Source organism: Drosophila eugracilis, unplaced genomic scaffold (genome assembly GCF_018153835.1).
Source record: "Drosophila eugracilis isolate 14026-0451.02 unplaced genomic scaffold, ASM1815383v1 contig_2167, whole genome shotgun sequence".
NCBI classification, from domain to species: domain Eukaryota; kingdom Metazoa; phylum Arthropoda; class Insecta; order Diptera; family Drosophilidae; genus Drosophila; species Drosophila eugracilis.
The window spans coordinates 3,033,039-3,050,390 of record NW_024573052.1 but is presented as its reverse complement, the minus strand read 5'-3'; the positions used below and the strand labels follow the sequence as shown (position 1 = coordinate 3,050,390).

General features: G+C 44.3%; 2 protein-coding genes across 4 annotated transcripts in view; one reads left to right on the top strand and one right to left on the bottom strand.

Annotated features, from left to right (window-relative positions):
* The first annotated feature begins 318 nt into the window (after positions 1-318).
* On the top strand, positions 319-2,215 carry LOC108105535 (beta-1,3-galactosyltransferase brn). Of its 2 annotated transcripts, XM_017212167.1 has the most exons (3): positions 342-372; positions 426-802; positions 869-2,215. In XM_017212167.1, exons 2-3 carry the CDS (start codon positions 538-540, stop codon positions 1,774-1,776), a joined length of 1,173 nt encoding a protein of 390 aa, XP_017067656.1. In that variant the 5' UTR covers positions 342-372; positions 426-537; the 3' UTR covers positions 1,777-2,215. The 2 variants fall into 2 exon arrangements, with proteins under 2 accessions (XP_017067655.1, XP_017067656.1); XM_017212166.1 differs by having other exon boundaries at positions 319-802.
* A 2,765-nt stretch (positions 2,216-4,980) lies between these two features.
* The window catches only part of LOC108105505, a 34,474-nt gene continuing 22,102 nt past the window's right edge, over positions 4,981-17,352 (bottom strand). For both annotated transcript variants that reach the window (XM_017212127.2, XM_017212128.2), the window contains 6 exons: positions 7,257-8,415; positions 7,019-7,194; positions 6,681-6,954; positions 6,324-6,618; positions 6,149-6,264; positions 4,981-6,084 (listed from right to left, as the gene is read on the bottom strand). In XM_017212127.2, the coding sequence (XP_017067616.1) occupies positions 5,933-6,084; positions 6,149-6,264; positions 6,324-6,618; positions 6,681-6,954; positions 7,019-7,194; positions 7,257-8,409 (2,166 nt within the window). In that variant the 5' untranslated portion in view covers positions 8,410-8,415 and the 3' untranslated portion in view covers positions 4,981-5,932. The remainder of the gene's footprint in view (positions 6,085-6,148; positions 6,265-6,323; positions 6,619-6,680; positions 6,955-7,018; positions 7,195-7,256; positions 8,416-17,352) is intronic.

Sequence of the window (17,352 nt, the reverse complement as noted above, 5' to 3'; positions counted from 1 at the left end):
GTTAACCGTATTTTCAAAATCCCTTTCTCAACGAAATACTGATAACGATAATGAATTTTTGGCCATACGGATCAGCCTATCTTTAAAAGGATATTGTTGAAATTGTTATCGATTATAGTAATAATGTCTTTCTGTGGAAAAGAAAAGATCCTAAGCTTGCCCGTAAAAAATGTTGAATCCTAAAGTTGAAAAACGCCTAATCTTTATACAGCAACAGCACAACAGCTAGAATTGGAAGAAATAATCGATAGTTTTTGGGTTTGGCACCGCTGGTTGGGATATGCACTTAGTAAGTTTATAGGGTTACATGGTTTTTGTCTGAGCTACGGAAATTTGTATATGTGAACACTGGCAAAGGCGTGAAAATAATTGGTACAAAAAAAAACAGACCTTTGTTGTTATTATTATTGTTTGTTAATTTATAGTGAACAGTTGCTGCTGCTTTATTGTTGTAAGCAAGCAATTACTGACACACACAAAAAAACACAGATACAGGCGGGAGAGTGCGAGGGGAATCCCACGTAGAATGTGAGAAAGATGCGCATGCGCGGACGAAGATTGCTTCCGATTATCCTGTCGCTACTCTTGATCGTCTTGCTGAGTCTCTGTTACTTTTCGGGCCAGTTGAGGGATTCGAGGGAATCCCCCGATGACGAGTTCCTGCTACACTTGCCGCCTGAAGCGGAGGAGGATCCCTCTAGCCCCATCCACCTGCCCCCAGCTAATCCCCTCTTAAATCTTACAAATTTCCAGTATTTGCTAGCAAGCAATGTTTGCCGAAAGGCGGAAAGGGAACTCTTGGGTAAGTTAGTAAATTAATAATAAGTTTTTTAAAACTATCATAATCCTCTATGTCTGTCTCGTTTAGCCGTTCTGATTGTGACCTCATATGCCGGACATGATGCCCTTCGATCTGCCCACCGGCAGGCGATTCCTCAAAGTAAACTGGCCGAGATGGGGCTGCAAAGAGTCTTTCTCCTAGCGGCCCTACCTCCCCGAGAGAAGTTTATCAGCCAAGATCAACTGATCAGCGAGCAACAGCGGTTTGGGGATCTGCTCCAGGGAAACTTCATCGAGGACTATCGCAACCTGAGCTACAAGCACGTAATGGGACTTAAGTGGGCCTCCCAAGAGTGCAAGAAGCAGGCCAAGTTTATCATAAAACTGGACGACGACATCATCTACGATGTGTTCCATCTGCGCAGGTACTTGGAGGCCCTCGAAGTGGGCCAACCAGGACTGGCCACTTCTAGCACTCTGCTTTCCGGCTATGTGCTGGATGCCAAGCCCCCCATTCGCCTGCGTGCCAACAAGTGGTACGTTAGCAAAAAGGAGTATCCGCATGCCCTTTATCCCGCATATTTGTCCGGATGGTTATACGTGACCAATGTTGCCACGGCCGAGAGGATTGTGGCGGAGGCAGAAAGGGTGTCCATATTTTGGATCGACGACACCTGGTTGACAGGGGTAGTGCGGACCCGTTTGGGTATTCCCCTCGAGCGCCACAACGATTGGTTTTCCGCCAATGCAGAGTTTATCGACTGCTGTGTCAGGGATCTCAAGCAGCATAGCTACGAGTGTGAATACTCTGTGGGACCCAATGGCGGCGATGAACGACTACTGGTGGAGTTCTTGCACAACGTGGAGAAATGCTATTTTGATGAATGCGTTAAACGTCCGGCAGGCAAGTCCCTGAAGGAGACCTGCGTGGCGGCAGCCAAGTCCCGAGCCCCGGAACATGGTTTGGCTGAAATTAAGCCGCTGCGGCTGAGGTGACCTCGGCTGTTGGATATGTTGACCAAGCAGCTAAGCCAGCTCAGTAACTAGTAATTAATGACATCCATGTGCAAGGGGAGGTAGTAGTATCCTCCTAAAGGTGTGTAATCCTCCCACCACTCATCTTAGTTTGTAGCTTAGCCTAGTTGTTGCAATCAGGGGTGACCCAAACATTCTTTCCAACCGAATTCGTAAAGTCTGAGCGTATTTACTCTGAAACCCATCTAAAACTCGACCAATTTCGATCGATTATCGAGATCAACCCGTTTCGCTGAATTCGAAAGTAGTGTAAGCATTCTTGCAACACTAGCATTACAGCTCCACCAGACTCCGTCCTCAAAAGAATGTTAGATTTTAATATCTTTCTAGCAATTTATTATGGATAAAACTGCATTTATACAATTAAATTTGAGTAAATAAAGAATATTCTAACTAAAAACCTGCAGACTCTTTCTCTAGTTTATTAACACTGTCATTTTTGGGAGAAATTTTGGTGCAAAAATCTGGATTAAGAGATTTAACATAACTGACCATATTTTTGATCGGGTTTATATCTCTAACTTGGTTAAAATGAGACGCACAGCAAAAAGAACGAATGTTTCGTGCTGCTAACGACCAATACTAACCACCCCTATCACCCGTTTTTCGATTTTGGGAAAATCATTTTTGGCCCAAATTTCGCATTTTTGATAAGGGGTACCATCATCAAAATTTTCAAAAATGCCCAAAAATTAAGTTTTCCAGATTTTAACGCAAATCAATTGGGAATCACAGCAATCAAATTACGAGTCCTACGAGGTATTATATTCCCTATTTGGACCATTTTTGGCTGTGCTATAGCAAAAAACCTGATATTTTTGTGGCCTAGATAATGAATACGCCTTTTGACAGTATAGATTTCGGATTTGTTGCCGTTTCTTAGCTCTCACTTTGTCAAAACAAGACGCACGACTAAAACAGTGACTGTTTTATGCAGCTACCAACCAAAACTTAATGCCCCCATACTTGCTTTTATAAATATGGTTCTTATTTTTTAGTGCGAGCTCTGTTTTAAGCGCTAAAAAATCATGAAACCGATTTTTAACAGAAATTTGCAATACTATGCTCCGTTTTTTAGCTCTAGCTCGGTCAAAACAAGACGCACAGCCAAAAGAACGACTGTTTTGTGCTGCTAACGACCAATACTAACAACCCCTATCACTCGTTTTTCGATTTTGTGAAAGTCAATGTTGGCCCAAATTTCGCATTTTTGATAAGGGGTACCATCATCAAAATGTTCAAAAAATGCCCAAAAATGAAGTTTTCCAGATTTAAATGCAAATCAATTGGGAATCAAAGCAATCAAATTACGAGCCCTACGAGGTATTACATTCTTCATTTGGACGATTTTTGGCTGTAATATGGCTTAAAAACTGATTTTATTGCGCCACAAATTAAGTATACGTCGTTTGACAGCAGATATCCCGGTTTGGTTGCCGTTTCTTAGCTCTAACTTTGTCAAAACAAGACGCATGGCCGCAGCAATGACTGTTTTATGCAGCTAACAACCAAAACTTTAAACCCCTATACTTGCTTTTATAAATATAGTTTTGATTTTTTGGTGCGAGCTCTGTTTTAAGGGCAAAAAAATCAGGAAACCGATTTCTAACAGAAATTTGCAACATTATTTTCGGTTTTTTAGCTCTATCTCGGTCAAAACAAGACGCACAGCCAAAAGAACGACTGTTTTGTGCTGCTAACGACCAATACTAACAACCCCTATCACTCGTTTTTCGATTTTGTGAAAGTCAATGTTGGCCCAAATTTCGCATTTTTGATAAGGGGTACCATCATCAAAATTTTCAAAAAATGCCCAAAAATGAAGTTTTCCAGATTTGAATGCAAATCAATTGGGAATCATAGCAATCAAATTACGAGCCCTACGAGGTATTACATTCTTCATTTGGACGATTTTTGGCTGTAATATGGCTTAAAAACTGATTTTATTGCGCCACAAATTAAGTATACGTCGTTTGACAGCAGATATCCCGGTTTGGTTGCCGTTTCTTAGCTCTAACTTTGTCAAAACAAGACGCATGGCCGCAGCAATGACTGTTTTATGCAGCTAACAACCAAAACTTTAAACCCCTATACTTGCTTTTATAAATATAGTTTTGATTTTTTGGTGCGAGCTCTGTTTTAAGGGCAAAAAAATCAGGAAACCGATTTCTAACAGAAATTTGCAACATTATTTTCGGTTTTTTAGCTCTATCTCGGTCAAAACAAGACGCACAGCCAAAAGAACGACTGTTTTGTGCTGCTAACGACCAATACTAACCACCCCTATCACTCGTTTTTCGATTTTGGGAAAATCAATTTTGGCCCAAATTTCGCATTTTTTATAAGGGGTACCATCATCAACATTTTCAAAAATGGGCCAAAAATGAAGTTTCCCAGATTTGAATGTAAATCAATTGGGAATCATGGCAATCAAATTACGAGCCTTTTTAGGTATTACATTCGTCATTTGGACCATTTTTGGCTGTGCTATGGCTAAAAAACTGATTTTTTTTGCGCCCAAGGTCAAGGTTACTCCTTTTGACAGCGGAGAGCTCAATTTTGTTGCCGTTTCTTAGCTCTAGTTTTTTCAAAACAAGACGCATACTTTCTTAAAAATGTGCATATATACATACATACTTACATTTATAAGTACGACCATGTGGACGCGCACACATACATTTCAACTTGTCCCGCGGAGCACCGTTTGCTTTTTGCATAGAGAGTAGTTAATTTCACCATGAGAACAATATGTATTGAACAAAACTCGAAACCTAAACCTTCGATCACATTTTAGGTATTATTTTATCTATTTTTAACACTCTTTAAAACCAAAAACAATGCACGAATGCAATTTAAAAGTGTAGCCACAAGCATGTCAACTGTAAAACTGAAAGAACTTAAAAGCTCAGAAGCGAAGTAGAGGATTACGGTAAAACAGCTTTCTCAAAGATCTTCTTTCTGCTTCACGTCCCACATTTTTCGTGTTCTCTTTATCAAAACTTTTAAATAATTTTAAATAAAAGGAAGGTGACAAATAATATTGATTAGATTTACGATTGCTATTACATTCAAATGTACTTCTCCTACTATTTGAAATTCAAAATTATATGCATACAAAACTATGCAGTTTTACTTTTAAAATATATGTACAACAAATTATCCGAATATGTCATTATCGTTTCTTTATTATCATAAATAAATTTAAATTAAATAAATGCAATACAATTAAGCACAATTCCATTGATTTGCTATCGTTGAAATTACTTTCCTTGTCTCTGCTTCTTCGATCAATTATTCTTAGTTCCGTTTTGATTGCTTTTGTTTACTGTTATTGCGTTCTGTTTACAATTAAATAAATGTGAGGGCGTGTGTGGGTCTGTGTGTGAATGAGTGTGGAAATGGGTGTGTGTGGAGGTGTGTGTGAGTGTGTTTCTGTGTCATTGAGTGCGAGTGTGTGCGGCTGCAGTCTCTATAGAAGTTACAAAAGGGATCATGATCCATTGTCCTATCTCTCTTTCTCTCTATCCCACTCATCTGCCCTATCATTCGCTCTCTCCCTCTTTTTTCTGGCAAGGACAATGTTTCAATTCTCTTTCCATTCCCTTTCGTAACTTTATAGAAAGTACGCGCTCGCAACTTTTCCTTCTTGCTTTTTCATTTTCGTTTCTTTTTTTCTTACAAATTTGCATACGTGAAATGTGCTTGTGTGTAAGTGTGTGTGTGTGTCTACTAGGAAATGGTTTCGTTTCTTTGCTCTCGGGGGAATTTGTATCTCACGCTCTAAGTCTAAATAAATATAAATAAATAAATTGTATATTAAGTAATTAATTTAAATGTATATCATTAAAAAAAAAAAAACAAAAAATTATACGGTTGTCAGTAGTGTGGGTGTGTGTGAGTGTGAGTGGGAGGGGCTACGCCCACCGGGGCAAGAGCGAGACAAAGCGATAGATTCAGAGTGTTCGTGTGTATGTGTGTGAGAGAGAGAGCATATGTGTGTGTGAGTGACAATTTTGTTGTGTATTTTCTTTTTGTTTTCTTTTCTTTCTTGTTTTTCTTTTTTCGTTCTATTCTGCTGTTTCATCTTGCGTTTCAGTTTTCGCTCCTTAAGCTCCGCTTATGCTACGATCTTGTGTGGCTGCATCCACTTCTTCATGTAGTAGCAGAACAGAGTGGAGATGTAGAGCAGGATCATCAGCGCACAGGTGACCGCGAGGGCCAGCACCGATGTCTTCGTGGGGCAGGGCTCGATAATGGTGACGGTTTTGTCTGTAAAACGAAAGGGAGGTACAGTCAGTATTGTTGCATCAGCTGCACTCTCTTCACCACTAACCTTTGGCAAAGTCCGTGCTGGGATCTGCCTTAAAGAACTCTCGCTTCTCATCGCCAAAGTCCAGGACCAGAATCTCCTGGGAGATGTTCATATCGTCCTCGCTCTTGGTCTCATTGCTGCAAGGAAAATGTGATTATATTTTCGGATTACTTGGCCAACCTAAGATCCAACTTACCTCTCGATGGAACGACGACGCCTTCTGCCCAGGGATTCGAATGACTCCATGTTCCATTCGCACACAGCTGGCTCACAGGGTCCCAAGCAGTACTTGACATTGCACTGGAAAATTACACCGTAGCTCTCCGTGAATCGGAAGGCCTCGTATGTAGACTGCAGGGCATTGCCATCGGCGGTGAAGCCGGGGAAGATGGTGGGATCGGTGGGGCAGCCGTCGTCGTCGATGATCTTGAAGCTGGTGCGGGCGTCCTTGGCCATGGCAACACAAGACCGAGCAAAGATGCCATAGGGAGCTGTTCGATATAGACACATTTTATAAATAGAGCTCCTTGGTGCCCTCTTTTCCCACACTCACTGTCTTCGGGAATCTCGATGCGGAAGTTCAGACGGTCTCCAATACGCACAGTCTCCACCTCGCGCTGTCGTGTGTCCAGAATGCGGATCCTTGGTGGTGGGGCCTCCGGCGAAGAGTTGATGTGGATCATTTCCGGATCGCGGATGGGCATCATGCCGAAGGTGATGTTCTTGGAGCTCATGTCGTACGTGCACTTCACCTTGTAGATCTTGTCGGCCTTGGTCATCACCACGCTGTGATGTTGCAAAACCACAGTGTTGGAGTAGACACCAGTCTGAGAAAAAACAAAGAACAAAGTTGATTGGCGTTGTTTCTCTTCATTTATGCTGATGTCGTACCACACTCTGCGTGTTACAATCCTGTCCAGCCATAGTCAGATCCAAACGGAAGGCATCCGAGTTGATGACATCGATGTTGCAGGTCTCCGAGCGTCCCAAAGCGTAGATTCGACCGTTGAAGGGTTTGTTGGTGCGTACCTGGACGGCAATCCTGGTGTCTTTGCAGTGTACGGAAACTAGAAGGGGAAATCAACGATTATTATAAAAACGATTCTTCTTAAATTCACAAAAGACTAACCATCATAGCAAGTTCCGGTCTTGTCGCAGTTCACGTCATTGCGGGTCAAGTTGGTTAGGTTAGGATCCTCAATGGTGTCCAGGCTTACGGGCAGTGTATCGATCTTGTCAAGAGTTCCCGGTGGAGAACCAGCTCCAGAACCGGCTGCCTTCTCGCACTGATTCTCAAAGTACTGACCAATGGGCTCACCATGATCGATCAACGGACGCTCGTGGTTCAAATAGGTAGATGGGCCATCGGGCAGGGTCTTGTGGTCCAAGTGATACAGCCTGCAGTTGTACTGTGCTCCTTGGGGTTGGCCCAAGTACAGGAAAGAGCGGCAAAGGAACTCGGATTCAATCTCACAGGCCAATCGGCAGGCAGATTCGGAGGTAACCTGGAGTTCCTTGTCGGTATAGTAGTGCAGTCCCACGTATTGGGCAACCTTCTCCTCGGAGACTCCCATCTTTTGGGCATTGCCAAACGAGCGAGTGTTTTTGCAGGCCTGAGCTGGCTTCAAGCAGAGATTCTCAAAGTAATCCGTACCCTGGGCATCCACCAGCTGGACAAACTGTCCAGAGCTGCGTCTGTCGGAGTCACTGAGCACACACTTCATGTTGTTATAGTCATACTCCACCGATCGGCAGACGAAGCGCCTTTCATTGAGACAAGCCGACAAGCAGGCCTCCTTGGTGCTGGTGTAGATCAAGGCATTGTCCAGGCCACGGATCACCTTGTTGGGGACCCTCTCGAAACTCCACGGCCGATGGCAGACATTCTCGCTGCGCAGCTGCAACTTCACCATGTAGTACATGTTGGCGCTTCGTTGCGGAGCTGCTGAAGGATTGGCCGCCGAGGAGTCGTTCTGGAGTTGACAATGGGTCTCCTGCGATGGCGACAGGGGATTCACCACGAAACTGAACGCCGCCGCTTGGCAATCAGCCTCCTCGCGACACCATCCTTGGCATTCGTAAAGGGAGAGGTTCTTCACGCTGTAGTATGTATTGCCCGGGAAGTCAAAGTCCGTCAGCTTTTCAAAGGCCATCCGCGCATCGATCTGTCCGGGCAAGACCACCAAGAGGACCAACACGGCCGAGAGCAGCAATGGACCCATGTGCATACCCATGTGCGTCGATGATCGGTTGCGATTTCTCCTGCTCTCCGGTAATTGCATTGCGATCTGGAAATTAGAAAACAATGTCAGAGGTTAGAGGGTTTCCATTATATTTCTTAAACATATATTAATCAGTGAAAGAAGCAAAGTTTGAGAGGAAGAACACATTCTTTATATGCGAACAAATCTTCTTTCCCAGGAGTTAAAGGCTGAGTGCTACTTCCTGCCCCCCACTTTCCATTGAAATAGATCGATCAGGTACAGAGGAAAACAAGTGGTTGGGCAGAGTGGTTAGTGGCTCTCAGTTGAGGTGGTGCTGTGGCTACTACTTCCGCCCTTGGACAGGCCTGTTACACGCTTAACTAAGCGCCGAACCAACCATCTAACCCATAAAAAACTGAGCGGCAGCTGTGGCCCATTCTCATTCCCATTCCCAATTCCCATTCCCATTCCCAATCAGCATTTCCATTCAGACCAGTTCGTTGGCTCAAGTTCAGCAGACATCTTCCCACATCCATGTCGACATCAAACTCTTTGACTTTCGAGAGACTTTAATGAGCTGTCCAACGGGGAAAGGAGCTAGCTACGTTTTATTGACGATCTGCGGTTTGAGTTTCTAACGGCCCACTCCATTCCCGTTCCACAAATCCTATTCCCCTATACCAATAGCAATTCCAATTCCAATCTCTGGCAGCCGCTGCGCAAAACAACTTTTTGGCATTCTTGTGGTTTCCATTGGAGCAGCCAGCAGCAAATTGCTTTCTGCGGACAACCATCCAGCCATCCAGCCAGCCAGCCCATCCAAGTAATCCAACCCATCTACCGCCCCAGCCAATGGTGCATGGTGCATGGCGGTTCAGGGAGTTGACCTGCAGGTGCAAAGGCATCGTTGCTGCAATGTGGTGCATGCATGGTGTATGCCAAAATAGATGGGTGGGTGGTCCTCCTTACCAAAGAAAAGCGAAATCGAATCGGCCTGGAAATTGAGGTATAATTGAGATCCTCTTTGAGTTAATGGATCATTGATGCTGAACAAGAACAAGTTAAGTACTTCTTCTGTATGCAATCAGTTCAATAAATTTCTATTTTCCCCTTTTTGGGCAAACTACAAAATAGGTTATTCCGTTCCCAAGCCAAGGTATTCCCCATCTAATGGCACACCAATTCGGTTAATTATTCATCAGACCATCCATTCGGCGGCCCGAGGGGGATCCATTTGATTCATTCATTCATCTCGAGTCATGGATTATTTAACTGCATGCATTTGCATTCATTTCGCTGTGCCATCTACAAATGGTCAAAGTCTTGCGGAAGCTAATGCCATATATGTTAGCCAGCTGTTGGTTGGCCTCTTCTCCGACGACTTCTTAACTCCCTTTAGTGCCTTGCCTTTTTCCACCTCCCGCAATGACTTCCAGAGCGGCATTTAAGTCGAAATTTATGGGTTTTTAAACGCCCCCATAGGAAGTGGATGGAAGGGAGGGGGAGACCGATTCCGGCAAGGGAGTGCAGATCGTTCTAGCCCGAAGCAATTATATTTACATATTCAATTCAATTTGTTTTGCGAAAATTGTCCAGAAACGAGCGGACACAAAACTCCAACTCCAACTCCAACTTGGACTCCAACTCTGGCTTGGACTTGAAGTTGGAGTTGGGCACTGGCAATGCAATTATTTCATGCATTTTCCCCGCTGAATTCGCCCTCGCCAGTGATTATAGAGCTTGGAACGTGGCCATTACCAACGATATTAAACCAGCCCAACACGAGCTGAAAATGGCCAAATGAAAACCGAGAATCGGTGCCGCACCGTGAAAAAACAGCAGATGGATTCTGGCCTAAAGGCATTTCAATTCTGCTTAAGGCCAAGTTAATATGTCTAAACAACTTACAAATTCTCAGTTTTAAGTTACATTCAAGGTATTCCTATTTGGCTAATACTTGCTAGAACAATTTCGTCCAGTGCAGAGGTTATTGGGAATGGGAAATGGCAAACGATATAACAGGGGCATCGAATTCTCCGCAGACCAGTGCCAAATGTTGAACGTTGCCGGCGTGTCCGATTGCAGGGCAACATCAGCAACATCAGCAACATCGACAGCGACATCAGCAACATCAGCAGCAGCCACTACGGCTGCTACCACAGCAAGAACATTAAACAGCGACAACAAATGTTCTGTATGCTGTATGAAATAGGTGGCAAAGACACCGTGGAATGCCCGCTGATGTTGCTGTTGCAACTTGCGATCCTCCTCGAAGCGCACGACAGCAACAACGGCAACCACTGCGACAGCAACAAGATCAGCAACAGCAACAGCAACAGCAGCAGCCCGCAGCAGCAGCCAGCAGCTACTCAACGGGAGCCAAACTAAAATTGTCGTTGCCCCAGCTGCAACAGGGGTCTGTTGCATCTTCTCCAGCAACCAGCAACAACATCTGCAATTGCTCTCGTTTTGCATGCCTTTAGTAAAAAAGGAAATAAGCGGGCAGGATTAATGTCCAAAGCTCAGACCAGACAATGCGACAAAAGTCCAAGTCCAATACCTTAAATTACCTAAAACTGACTTTTAAAGGCAGCCCCATTTAAGGCTCCAATGGGATTAGGGCTAATACCTTTAATTGTTGTTATTGCCGAATTGATTATTTGTATAAAATTCAACAAATTCTGATTCAAATAACAGCTTAATTCCCTCTATCAGAAGTTATCTTCCGTTGTTATCTTTTTCGAATATCACCTGTAGGCTTTAGGCCCAGTCGTTGGCCAAATGAAATGCATTTGAACCGAGGCAAATGAGCAGTGCGCCCTAACAGAAGCCAATTACAAGGGCTGTGCTATGGTCCGAGATCTGAGGGCCCAGATAAAGCCCAGATTTCTCTGGACATCTCCGGTTGTTGACGTCATTGTTGCAGATTTGCTGGCCCTGGCCCTGGCTCTGGCTGTTGGTCTTCTTCTTTTTTTTTTCGGTTCCTTCTGAGAAAGAATTGCAATTGGCCCGGCCGATTGCCAGCTCACGAAGCTCGTTATTTATAGCCGGGCGGGCGGCTATTGGGTTTATTTTTGGCCTCCGTTTTGCGTCCTTGACCATTTCTAATTTGAGTTTCTCATCATTTCTGGGATTTGCCTACTGCAATTACAGAATCTTCAAGGTTCATGAAGGTCACCACCCCACAATGCCAACTGTTTTTCTTGCCGCTGCTGCGAATGCTAATTATATGGCCGGGAATCGGAGATCGATGGACTGCAGTGCTCCTCATCATCTGGTGGCCATCTCAAATGGTCAATGGTCAGTGCTGGCACGCCCCCTTTAGCCCCCGCCTCTCTCTTTGGTCAATTCTTGTGGCCAGTGGCGCGTACTTGGATTTAAGTTGGCTACCCGGTAATCAAGAAAATTTGCAGTTACGACGAGGAACGCGATGGGAAGCGAGGAACGGGGAGAATAAAACGGAATCGAAACGAATCGCATTTGAGGCAGAGAAGAAAACATAAAACAGAAAACAGAAAACATAAAACAGAAAGCAGAGAAGAAAAGAGAGTGCTGAGGATTCGAAGAGGGGTCTTCAAAAGGTTATCATTAGGCACGCTTACTTCTGCGATCTTCTTCTGCCATCTGCCATTTGCCATCCTTCCTCTGCCCATTCTCATTCTTGTTTGGGACCTCTAATTACGCCAAAGAGAAAAGCCAGAGAACGGCAATTGCATCATAAGCAGATACGAAGCTATATGAATAAGGAAAAGGAAAAAGAATGGACCTGAGATCACATCATTAGAGAGTGAAGGGGAAAACGACGACCGATGAAAGGTCAAAGGGGGCCTGCCTGGCTAACACTAATGACAATGACCAGTGAAAGTAGCCAAAGTCAATTAGACAAGAAGCTGAGATTTCCATTTCTTTTTAGCCCAGAAGAATCACTTCAACAGTAACAGTCACTGTCACAATCACAATCACAATCACAATCCCGGCATAATCAATTAAACGGAGATGAGCAGGAAACAGTAAATGCCCAATAATTGGTCATGCCAAATGCAAAGCGATTTGCCTGTCAATCAAAGGAATTTTTCATATCATTTGAGATCGAAAAAGGAAGGCACGCTGAGGAGCATCCTCGACCATTCACTTTGCACACGATGCAAAAATAACCTCTGGAGTGCACACGATTTCTGGTTTTCAGTCACAGTCACTGTCAATAGCAAAGTGCCAACTTGGCAATGCAAACACAAACACTCGCCTTCAAGGGAATTATGAGGTTCTACCCTGCATACCCTGTACCCTAATCCAAGACGGGAGATATATAGTTGAAATGTGATTTGAAAATGCTCGAAGAATAATGTCTACTTTGATATTTGGAAATTAAATGAAGTTTAAGAGAGTCAAGGGAGCCGACGAGATGGCCATAGAGTCATTCTTCTTCCCTCGTTATGAGTGTGAACGGATGCCAGTCCGTCTGTCTGTCTGCTGGGCCCGTCTTTGGGTGTTTGCCTGTCCACTCGATCAATTGGGCTAAAAGGAAATGGGAAACAGCAAATATACACACTTGCCACAGCAGAGGAGATGCAATTTGTTGCTGTTGTTGTCACAACACGCGAATGCAATGGCCGCATCATCAAATCTGCTACTACTACTTCTGCTACTATTTCTCTCTGTGCAGGGAGAAGGGGAGACAGAACACTCTCAATCACTTAGCTGGTGGCAAGAGACCCCTGGTTCCTCGACTTTTTCTACGTACTCTGCTGCTGCTGGCACCTCTCGCTGCATTTTGCAATTATGTAATTTTCAATCATCGCTGGCTTAAAGATGTGCACTGCGAAAACGTGCAGCCGAGCAAAGTTGAAGCACCTGCCATGCACCATGCGTGCTGTATGTATATATATACATATATATATATAGATATATAGTCTTATGTATATAGATAAGGCTTTTGTAATAGAAGTGCGAAGCAGCAATAATTGCTATCGAACAATGGAAGCGGTGGCCAGCTTTTCCTTGGACAGCTGCCTTTTCCCACTCAGAGCTACCACTTTTCTCAGGCTGTCGTTCTCATTCTCATTCTCATTCCCATTCTCAGGTGGTCAAACGTGCATTTAAGCCTGCTTCTAAACGAAAATATTAAAAGTTATAATTAAAAAAGAAGATACACAGAGAGAGAGAGAGAGAGGGAGGCAGTAAGATGAACACTCGAGTGGCCATATTAAATGGAAAGCCAGATCAAAGTGCCTTGCCAGAAAATTGCATCGAGGTTGCTTGGAAGTTTTCTATAAATTTCTTTTTTAATTTGGAGTAGACACCTTGCCAGATCCTCGCCCCATAGAACCCAGAACCATGGCAAGGCGCCATCTATTAGTCCGCATACGTACTATTAAGAACCGTTACCAATCTAATCGAGCTGACACCCACTTAGTGATAGGCATCCTGAGCTAGAAACGAGGCGGGAAGCTACTAAATCTGATCACCTATATACGATAGGAGAAGTAGCGAGACTTTGGACGAGAAGCTAATGAAGAATGTCCAGAAAGATCGGCTGTTAATGTTTCTAATCCCTGAAATGGATTCTAGAATTCCTAAGTTCCTTAAAATCCTTGGACGTAAGAACTGATCTTACCCATGGCAAGGGCATAATCATAATGGTGCCCAAAATCAAGTTGGCCAACATGAATAAGGCTAAGAGAAAGGTGCCGCTCCCCGAAAAAAAAGGGGGGGAAATTTTCGCGGACAATGTTCTTGGGGCATGTGAAAAATGGTTGCAGCTGTTTGGCTGTTTTTGTTCGGCTGTGGCTGTGGCTGCTGTGGCCGTTGTTGCCATTTTTTTTCTTTTTTTTCGTTAGAACCGGAAATTTATTGCATAACAAGTTGGCAGAAACGATATCCTCTTCTGGGGGAGCTGCCTCAAGGTTGTAGGAGCACACACATTGCAACAGCAACATGTGGGGAGTTATTTGAAAGTGCTGCCCCATCGACGATGCATGCAACAAGATATGCAACACGGCAATCCAACGGGCAAGGGGATTCAAGGGGGTCCATGGGCGGGGCAGCAATCGGGTGTGGCTTCAAACCTCCTGGTCAGCCGATGGAACGTGCAACATTCAACAGAAAACGAAAAAGAAACCCAAACATTTCATAAATTCTTCGCCACGGCATAAATGTTTTGAATGTTCCTTTTCCTCGCTCCAGATGCGTATCGATAAGTGGGGACTACGGGTGGTTCCAGGGTGGACCTACCTATAGGTCCCCCGTCATCGGCTCTAGTCTATTCGGCAGTTGTCTCATCAATCTCTCATTGTCAGTTGGCCAAAGAAAGCACAGAAAGAAATGAACTTATTTTTTGTGTTTCTTAATCACTCTCAAAAGTGAATACTTTGGTACATAAGAAGCTGGTGAGAATCTTTTTAAGATTATTTTTTCAACTTAAAGACAGAAAATCAGCTGTTGTGATAACTTTAATACGTTGTTTTTTTAGCAGTGCAGCAAGTGGGAAAAGAGACTTTTAGTTCTTGGAATCAGGATGGGATGGCGGGCACTTCGTTCTCGGCTCTTTCGCGGAAGTTGGCCAACAAAAGCCATTAGCCAAAGAGCCAAAGAGAATGGGGATGGCTTCGAGTTCGGATTTGGGAGGGAGTTGAAAGACAGAGAAGATGAGTTCGCGGCAAGAGGCTGAGAGACTGAAAGCGAAGATGAGATTGAGAATGAGGATGAGGATGAGGATGAGTAGAGGATTGGGGCTGGCAACAAAGAACAGGAGTCATTAGAGGCGCATTTGAGGCCGTGGAATGTGTTGGAGCCGAAGCCCGAGAAACTCTCTCTCTTGGTAGACCGAAGACTAGAGACCACAACTCCTACTTCAACTCCAACTTCATCTCCAACTTCAACATCAAGTTTCAAGTGGCGGGCAAAAGAACGTTGCATGATTTATGGCAATTATGAGCAGCAACCTCCAGTTTTGCCACGCCAGCGAAGAAATGATGATGACAACGAACGAACGGAGGGGCGAAAGGGGTAGAGAACTACAAACAGCAAACTGCAAGTGCAGGCATCAAAGTTTCAACAATTAATTGCAATTGTGGGCCCTAAAATGTGGGCATGGTCAGGGAAATCAGCGTCGGAATGCCCGGCAACGTAAAGGCAAAAACCAAACCTCTGCAGTCATCATCCAACGCTCAGATGAGGATCACCGACTGGAATGCCAGTCAGAGTTCCGCTCTAAGGGAATCCAGAGGTCCAGATAAATGAGAAGTGATCTTGGACAGGCGACTTCCTTGCGATCGCTAAAGATTCAAAGATCAAAGACTTTTCTCTGCCATTGAACAACTTCCGATGACACAAATCCAAAGTTTGATTAGTTTTCCTCTGTCAAACGATGATCGTGTTTAGTGACCTTATTAAACTATTTACTCCTCTTACTACCATATAACGAATCAAATCTAATACCCGATCATACCAGATGAAGGCTAAAAATGTAGCTCAACCATCCCTCAAAGTAGGCCCTCATCTCCCAGAGGACGCTCCGCATTCCCACACAATAAGTCTGCCTGCTGATCCGCCTCCAGATTGGAAAAGCCATTCCTCATCGATCAACGGGTTGAAGAAGAGATAGGAACTGTCAGGCGACATCATAAGCGAGATGGTCCAGCGCATCGCATCGGCATCACTTTGTGGTTGACATCTCTGTTCTCTGTCCTCTGTTCTGCGTTCGCTGTTCACTTTTCCTGGGGCTATCTGTATCTGTGGCATGTATTTTTAGCCATCTATCTTGGCCGCAAGCCCGAGGAACACGGCTCATTACAACGAGCCCGACACTTGGCCAACAACAGCCACATCTGCATATGGATAACTCATTTGGGTGTGGACCTGGCGCTAGACATCCTCGGAATCACAATCGGCTAGCCGGCTCTAGTCCTCATTAAAAATATTTGCAATTTAAAGAGGAAAACAAGAGGGTCTTACGAGCACTTCGGCCTATTTTTAAATGCAAAACTCGCGCCGTCGCACGACAAGACAGTCAGGACATGGAAATAATTGAATGCGCCGGGCTACAAGTCGGTCTAAATACACGGGAAGGGGGCTGGCTGCACTGCGAGGGGTGGCTAGTGTGGTCATTTTAAAAATGCAAATATGGAAATTACAAGCAAATCTGGTTCAATATTAACCAAACTTTGGGTTTTTGGATTTTCTCTCTGTGCATCTGAGGCTTAACTTCCCCACAGAAGCGAATGGAACGGCAAATGGCAGCAGATGAAGATGACCAATTTGCTGGAACATGTGCGCCGGGGCCAAGCCCCGGGACCGATAAGCAAATGTAAACCAACTACTGGCTCCTTCTTCTTGGCCACAAAGTGGCCCATTGTGGCTCATTTTGTAGTTTGTGCAATTTTAAGAACAACATTTAATTAACAACGGCAGCCCATGGCCAGGGGTTTTTCGGGGAGAGATACCCAGACGTTCCACCTGATCAAGTGGCTCTAATGTGTGTGTCTATCTCTGCTTTGATTTCCTCCTTGCTGTTCTCAGGAATGTCTTATAGTTTGTTTAGATTAGTCTCTCTCTAAACCTAGTGATTTCATCTCGTAAAGATATATCTTTAGCCGAAAGAAGTGTTGAAGAAACAAAAGACTTAGGCAACGAACTTGTCCGAGCAACAGAAACTTCAAAAGTCGGGGCAAAGATTGCGGATTAACTGACAAACAAAAACACAAAAGAGTTACCGTTCCGTTTCGTTCCGTTCTGCTGCTAACTGTTCAAGGCGATTAGGCCAAATTACCAACATTTTTCCAACAATTATGGGCCATTATTGGACCAATTAGATGGCCGGGCTCAAATGAAATGCGCAAACAAATTGAAATTGAAAGAAAGTCGAATGCAAATTTGTGCGTAGTGCAGGTGAGAAGAAGTTGGCGTCGAAGAGGAAGCGGCATTGCTAGATAAACAGGCCAAACGAGAAGATGCGGGCTTACAGAACACAGAACAAACAGGCGGTCGGGCACGGGGCGGAGGAAGAGGAGGAGGGGAGGTGCT

What these genes read in the sequence shown, in the direction of transcription:
- LOC108105535 (XM_017212166.1), top strand. Translation starts at nt 538, where the DNA reads ATGCGCATGCGCGGACGAAGATTGCTTCCGATTATCCTGTCGCTACTC. An exon ending in GGCGGAAAGGGAACTCTTGG is followed by an intron (nt 803 to 868) that starts GTAAGTTAGTAA and finishes TGTCTCGTTTAG; the next exon opens with CCGTTCTGATTGTGACCTCA.